We start from the raw sequence: 8,204 nt of genomic DNA, 5'->3' as shown, positions 1-8,204 counted from the left end.
ATTTACCTGATCAGTTTTTATTTAATTGTATCCTTTCTTTATGTTTATCCGAAGCCCTATGCTCGGCTTTTTAGTTTGAGGGGGTGATTTATTATAAAGAGAACCTCTAAAGTGCAGTGACTTATACTAATGCGTGTTCAATGTTTTCCTTTTTTTTTTACTGCTAAAAGGTACCATTAGTTAACCAGTTACCTTAGAAATTTTTCAATTATATTTAAAAATTATTAAGGATTTAGACATCCCTTGTAACAAGACTTTTGTAGGAAATCAAACTTCCAAAGTGAAAAGCCGTATGCAGGTCTCCAGGTAAAGGTACAGAGAGGATAAATTTAAATAAAAACTGATAAGCTTAATAGTTTTGTAATGAGTTGTAAAGCTTTTGTTCAAAATTTTAGAGCTCTACAATTAATGACAACTCTCAAGTATCGTAATAAGCAAGATTAACATTTCAGTCATTTCTCTTCTTTTGAACGTAGAGCTCTGAAATTTTGCACAGATGCTTTAAAACTCATTCCATAACTATTTACCTTATCAATTTTTATATAATGTTATATTTTCTTTATGTTTACCTGAAGCCCTATGTACAGCTTTTTGATTTGAGTAGGTGATTTGGTTCAAATAATTTTGTTAAAATGAATCTCTTAGCTGCACTGACTTCTCTTGGTGTGTATTCACTTTTTTTATAATTTTTCATACAGTTCACCTTAGTATTTAACAATAATTTTTTAAATCGTGAATGTTATAATTAACTAGCAAAATGAAAAGTTGAAAATTTTGTAAAATTCTAACGTAAAAACTAATTATAGCTTCATATATTAAAATACCCTCGAATTTTTTGTATGCAATCTGACGAAAAGAAGAGGAAAAAATTATGTACAATAAATATTTTTACACTACAATTAAATAAATGTATTTATTAATAATCATGCATTAATTATTTTTTAAAACAGACTGCCAGTGTTTCTTGCAATATAATTGTACATTATCTGCGACGATGATCTCTGAAAAATAATACAAGATTTTATAAAATTTCCTATGCGTTAATATTAATTGAGACATCAGTAATTCAATTTTTACTAACCGCTAGTTATACCTTGTTATCAAATTCTATGTAAATTAATATTGCTCCGTTTAGTGATGCAGCTTTATCGCTGATTCTGATAGGTTTGCTGGATTCTTCTGTGTTATCATACTTTAACCAAAATCCTTGAATGCCTCTACAACAAGCAAAATAGTGCCTTGTTGTTTGTTCTCCTAAAGGTTCTTGAAAACCAATTATTCCCATCAAAATAAATGATTGTTCTTCTATTTTTATGTGTGATACTAATTCACCTAACTTGAGTAAGCATGATCCACTATTTTTGACTGTGTCTTCAATATCAATGCATAAAATATTTTGTATTTTAAAATCTGCTATAAAAATCTTATGACCACATTTATCACATTTATCTGGTATATGAAGGTGTTTAATAATATTTTCTATATAATTTTCAGACATTATTTCTGTAGATGACATATTTATACATTTTTCATGTCGATATGATATGATGTTACACTGGTTACATTCATACTTATCAATTATGGTTGATGGCATAATTCTTTTATAAAATTCACCAATAGATTGTCTCCAACAAAACTTTTGACTTGCTGAGCCACAAAGCTTGTCGACAAATTTCACTCTCAATGAGCTTAGCTGTCTAAAGTTGAAATTCTCAACATATTTTTGAAGAATGTTGAAAAACTCTTCAGTGATTTCCTCTATTGTATAATTTGTTGGTTGAGTTATAAAATTTTGAAATTTTTGGATATTACAATAAGCTGAAGTTAATATTTCTAAAAGACTATCAAAAGGACTTGAAGTAGCAAGAATTCTTCTTTGTTTATTAATCTTATTAGATGTAGATTGATTGGAATTTTTAATAACTTGACGTTTTATAGAGGATTGTGTTGGTTTTTGTTGCAACAAATAGATATCCTCACAAGGCCTAAGAAACTTTCCTCTATTGAAATTATTTTTTGCAATTGCAGATTCTGATTTCTGAACTTTTTTATTACTCTTACTAGTGTTATTGTTTTGTTTAGTAACAGCATTTTGTTGAAAAATTTCATTATCGTGCTTATCATGCACATATTGTGATTCAACTTTTGTATTTTCATTTTCAATGGGAACCAACTTTTCAGATATTACTGCATGTGTGTGTGAGATATGATTATCATTATTATCTTGGCAAACAGAGTCTATAAATGTATTGATATTCAAACTTACTTCTTCAAAATCAACACCATCACTATCATTATTAGTGTCTAGTATACTTTCATCATCACTGCTTGAAGAGTTTTCTGAATTGTTTTCCTCTTTAGCTTTTACTCGATAATTATTAAGACCCATCCAATTTTCTTCATACTGCATGTAACTATAGTCAAAATATTTATCTTTTGTTTTTCTACTTGCTTCTGAATGAATAATCTTTCTTAAATATTCTAACTTTTCATTCTCATAATCAATATTTTTTAATAAATATTCATTTAGTCTTGGTGTTGATTCGAATTTTAGTGATAAGTATCTATCAAAGTCAACTTTATAACTATCTAATAGTGCAGTAAAATCACAGGATGAACTTGTAATGCTATTTTGTTGTATAATATTTGACCAAAGAACAAATTCCATACAAAGTTTCATCAATTCTTCGCAAAATTGTGGATTATAAAACACATTATTTTCACATGATTGATCATTTTGTGTAATCATTATTTGATTAGCTTCTATAAAAATATTCTCTATAAAGTCTTTAATGCATTTACACTTATCACAGTTAATTTTGATAACATTATCAAGGTCTACAATTTGTTTGAATTTATTCTCTATTTTTTCTAGTTCTTCATTGCTATAAAGTGTTTCCACATTTAATTCTTGTATTTGTAACTTAATAAGCTCAAAATTCTCATGTGTAATTTTACTTTGATATTGACTACTGGAGACAATGAAGATGCTTTTTAAATTGCGTTGAAAATCATCTAAATTTTGTTGTAAACTTAGTACAATAACACAGTAAAGATGAAATCTCTTTACAGATGGAAGTTGTATCCTGTTGATGCATTCCCAATATTTTATTTTGATAATCAAAAATCTGTTGTGAGTATAAATAATAACTCTCGGTAATATTTGAGCTTTCCCAGTTAAATAATCGTAACACAAAAGCAAATATTCTTCGTATGGTAAGTACTCATTAAAAACTTCATTTGCTGTAAGATAATGATGTGTGTAATAGTCCAAAACTAAAAATTTTGGAATTGCTAAGCCACTTCGTATATTTTCACCAAAGAATTTATTAAATAAGGATGTTGAGTAATCTTCAGTCGATAATTGACACAAAGGTACAAATGTATTAGACACCACTGTACCTAATGCATATAAATTTATTGGCTTGCTAACGTGTCCATCCGGCGCCATAAATGGCTTGCAAAACGTTCCTATCAGAGAAAACATATACAGAATATCTTTTCCTAAATCTTTTGAAAAATCTATTGCTTCTATCGTCCAATGTAAAACAGATAGAGGAAATGTACATATTTCTCTTATTGCAGGCTTGTAGAATACGTCTTTTCGCATTTCAATCAGTATAGATTCTTCATCTCGTTCATCTGCTAATTGAGAATCATTTATTGTGTCTTTTACTGTATCCTCTATTGTATCTAGTGCATTTGTAATATTGATTTCAGCTAATATTTTCTTGGAATTAATTTGAACATAGCGGTACAGATTTCGCACATTTATAATTTTTTTACAATCTCGTTTTTTTATGTTGTCACAAATTAATTGCCACACGGGATCACTTTCTTTCTTCAATTTTCCATTTGCGGTACAAATCTCATGTTTTCTCATTTCTTCTATCCGATCTTCATGTGGCACTAAGCATGGTTTTCCTCTTTTCCCCATTGTTATTATAATAATATTACTTATATATTGTAGTTATTTGTCGAATCAGACATAATATTAGAAGGCAATTGAAACACGTTTGAGCTGCTAGGCGATAGCTTTCATATGTCACTGGCACTTTCTCAGTCTAGCAAAGCTTGTAGATAAAAATCTCTAGCAGAATCGTATAAGTAACTAGAATAGATTAGGGGATATAACGTAAAATGATATAGGAATTTTCTTCTTATGATCACATCTGTTTGTAAACACACGAAGACTGAAGCGCGAAGTCGTATATACTGATCTAAATGCCGTAATCGTATCGACGAATAAGTTTCTTAATCATAAACGCATGCATCTATTACAATAAAAAGTATAGTTTAGTCTGTATAGTATATATAAAGGACTGCAACAGTCGCAACAGGCGCTAGCAAAAATCAACGCGTTCTCACACGAAATCCACCACGCGCATCGAGATTCCGCGAAAACGTGATCCTGCACGTAGCTATTTTGTTTTTGTTAAAAAATAGATGTATTACAAGACAAGTTTTTGTGAAGTTTTTAACAAAGAAAAGACTAAGATGTCATCTGATTCGTGGTGTGTTCTGACAACGTAATATATATAAAACAATCGACGATCAGATTTCCTGGAAAACGTTATCGCGCGAGGCAACGGTCGTTCGCGGCAAAAGTCGCATTCGTCTTTGATGACCGAAAAATGAGATATTGTATGTGTTTACTACAAAAGTTTAATAGATTATTGCATGATCAAGTATTATATGTGTTGATATCAGACAAAAAAAAACAATATGCCACGAGAAGCAGAAGTACCAGCACAATTTTTGGAAGAAAAACTAAAAGAATGGAATGTTTTTCATAAAAATGGGACATTAAAGGGCACAATTGATCCAATTTGGAATGACATAAAAAAGGCTCTAAATCTAAAAATGACTGCAAACTCTTTGTATTTAAATGTATACGGAAATAGGCATAACATTAGAACGAATTTGGAACGTTTTTTTAAAGTACCAAGTAAAAAAAGAAAAATTCAAGAATTAAGTGATATAGATCTTGATTATTGTGATGAGGAATCCCGCAATAATCCTTACAAGTGCAAAAGATTAGAATTTAAAATTGTTGCAGAAACTAGCAAAATAATTGATTTAACAACAAGGAAGAATCAGACTAAATGGGCAGAAGAAGTTAAAGACCAAATATCGGCATCACAAAACTTACCTTGCGTTTTTAATCTTAAAGATGGTTATCTAACGAAAACATCTTTTAAAATCAAAGGCTTTTGTAGTGATTGCAAAACTAGTATTGTAGGAGAAAGTGACTTTGTTAGTGCTGAAAATAAACTTTTAACTATACAAATAAAAACGTTTTCAACGCATCAAATTCCTCATAAAAACAAAAGACAGTTAACAGGTAAAAGACGGGAAGAAATAGGAAAAGAACTATTAACAAAAACTGCGACAGAATATAGAGAAGAACAGATAGAAAAATTAGATATAGATTTTGAACCTCCCGACTTAAATAAAACAGGCGCTTTGCAAAAATTAAGGGAAGAAGTTTTGGATAAAGCTGACGGTTATTTTGAATTTAAAGGTTTGTCTATTACAAATGAAAAATTCATACAAAAGTGCAGCATTAGGAAGTTATCATTGCATCCATTATATGTGTATTACTTTACAGACGCACAAATAATATTTTGGAACAAATTACAGCATAGAAACTTACCATTATCTCTCGATTCTACGGGAGGTTTAGTAAAAAAATATTTATCTTACTCCGGCAAAATTTTATTTTATTACGTACTAGTAGTTGGCTATAAGAAGAAAATCATTCCCTTACTGCAAACTATATCCAGTATACATCATGTTTTATTTATTAAAGAGTTTCTGGAAAAATGGATCGAATTTGGTGCAAAAATACCTAAAGAAATCGTAACTGATGGATCGTTAGCCTTACAAAACGGTATTTGTATTGCTTTCAACAAAATGACGTACAAGATGTACAACAATCACTGTTATCAAATGCTTATTAACTTACAACATTCATCACCAAATTGCTACTACCGTCATGACGTTGCACATTTAATTAATGCAGTACGAAAATGGAAATGTTTCGACAAATCTAATAAAGCTACAATAGATTTTTTTGTCAGAGGCTTAGGTTATCTTACACAGGTCGAAGATTTAGACGAATTTGAACAAATAGTCATATCTATTGTGATAATTTGTAACAGTACATTATCAGATGAAGGATCTGAATGTTACACTCGAAAACTGTTAATGACAAATATTTTCAAAACCTTCCAGTACAAACTTGAATTAGTTATTATATCTAGCGATGATGTAACAAATATAAGTGACGATGATGATTATGTTAACATTCCTGAAGAAGAAATGGAAGAAAATAAAGATTCTATTACTAAATATATTGATTCGATTTTCGACCGGGGAGTAGCTCTTAGTAATACTTCAGATGAGATAAGCGACAAAGTAAACTATTTATATTGTCATGAGTTTCTTAAAAATTTTAAAAATTTATGTTATACTTTTGTAACTTGGACAAACGTTATGAAAAATCATTTTAAATCTACAAATAACGCTGCATCATCTGCTCGGTCTGAAGCATTTTTTAAGAAAATCAAACAATGTGAGCGTCCAAAACAGTTACAAAAGTATATTTTGTCAGATGTAAATAGAATTAAAAAGTATGTAAGCGTTGGAAATTTATTACTTAAAAAAGAAAATAGTTATGATGTTAATGAAACAGCAATATCCATATCACCAACATTTAATCTAGAAAAACTGAAAACAAAAAGACGTTCTATAGAATCAGTTCCAATATATAATGAAATTAGTACACAAAATACTTTAGAAGAATCTTACATAAGCTTAGAGCACAGTTATTCAAAAAAGATGCCAGTAGAAAATACGTCAATTGCGGATAGTCAGAGTGATTCAAGTTTTGATAAGAATGAAATGTTAGCTTCTTCTTTCAAGGACCAGAGTGATATCCAAGAACGCGGGCTTATTTTAAATGGAAATAAAATAGGGAAAAAAATATACGGCATAAATAACAGCTTAAAGCTACTACAATTTCGAAACACATGCCCCTTCGATAGTGTATTGGAAGTTTTGACGACTATTTATATTGATAATGAATACTTTAAACGAGATATAAAGAAATCGAAATGTGATGGTTCTCTTAGTATTTACAGTTGTATAGTTGATTATTGTGACAATAATTTTAATACAGATTATGTATATAATTGTAGGAGTGAGATTTTGTATCCATTATATCAAAATGCAAAAACATCTTCAGAATCTATTATTGATTGCTGTGACAATGTAGGAAATGTACTTGAAAAATTATTGAAACAATTACCAAGTATTCAGAAAACTTTTAAATGCTCACATTGTGATTATAAAAACCAAAGAGCATATTATAGTATGTCAATATCAGCCACAAACTATTATGATAATGGTATAAAATATATTGAAAGGTTCTTAGAGAATCAATTATTAAACAATTTTATATTTTGTATGGAGTGCGTAAATAAAAGCTTAGAGGTAAAATATGAACTTTCTAATTATTTTGTAATTGATCTGGAATATTTACACGAAGAAAAGAACGCTGAGATTATTCTGCCAACCGTCAAAAATAAAAAAGTGAATTTCAAAACAGATTTTGAAGAAATACCTAAAATGTTAGAACTGAAAGATAATGATTTTGAACTCAAAGGAGTAATTGCTTTTCACGGTGACTCCAAATCACCAAAGAGCCTAGCTCATTACAAAGCTTACACATATTCCACTAATGAAGAATGGATATTGTATAATGATTTAGCCTCCAATAAAATAGTATTATTCATCCCTCCAGAAGAAAAAATTGCTTTAATTATTTATGCGAAGGTATCATACTATGATAACACAGAGAAGATTGATCAATCAGCAATATAAAGCTGCCTCAATAATCGGAGCAATATTAATTTACACAGAATTTGATAACAAGGTTGATAACAATAACAATTTGATAACTAGAGGTTAGTAAAAATTGAATTACTGATGTCTCAATTAATATTAACGCATAGGAAATTTTATAAAATCTTGTATTATTTTTCAGAGATCATCGTCGCAGATAATGTACAATTATATTGCAAGAAACACTGGCAGTCTGTTTTAAAAAATAATTAATGCATGATTATTAATAAATACATTTATTTAATTGTAGTGTAAAAATATTTATTGTACATAATTTTTTCCTCTTCTTTTCGTCA

At 29.3% G+C, this 8,204-nt stretch overlaps 2 protein-coding genes across 2 annotated transcripts in view; one reads left to right on the top strand and one right to left on the bottom strand.

Annotated features, from left to right (window-relative positions):
• Nucleotides 1-8,204, top strand: part of LOC100115990 (unc-112-related protein) — a 29,133-nt gene that overhangs the window by 13,136 nt on the left and 7,793 nt on the right. The window lies entirely within an intron of this gene.
• Nucleotides 149-3,950, bottom strand: LOC116416392. Its single transcript, XM_031924772.2, has 2 exons — nt 1,082-3,950; nt 149-1,001 (listed from the first exon to the last, which is right to left on the bottom strand). The coding sequence occupies exon 1, from the start codon at nt 3,935-3,937 to the stop codon at nt 1,088-1,090; it is 2,850 nt and encodes a 949-aa protein (XP_031780632.1). The 5' UTR covers nt 3,938-3,950; the 3' UTR covers nt 149-1,001; nt 1,082-1,087.

This window comes from Nasonia vitripennis, chromosome 2, assembly GCF_009193385.2.
Source record: "Nasonia vitripennis strain AsymCx chromosome 2, Nvit_psr_1.1, whole genome shotgun sequence".
Classification (NCBI taxonomy): Eukaryota; Metazoa; Arthropoda; class Insecta; order Hymenoptera; family Pteromalidae; genus Nasonia; species Nasonia vitripennis.
This window is presented reverse-complemented; position numbering and strand designations above follow the sequence as displayed.

Bases quoted from the DNA above. Each gene is read 5' to 3' on its own strand.
- LOC116416392 (XM_031924772.2), bottom strand. From the start codon at position 3,937: ATGGGGAAAAGAGGAAAACCATGCTTAGTGCCACATGAAGATCGGATA.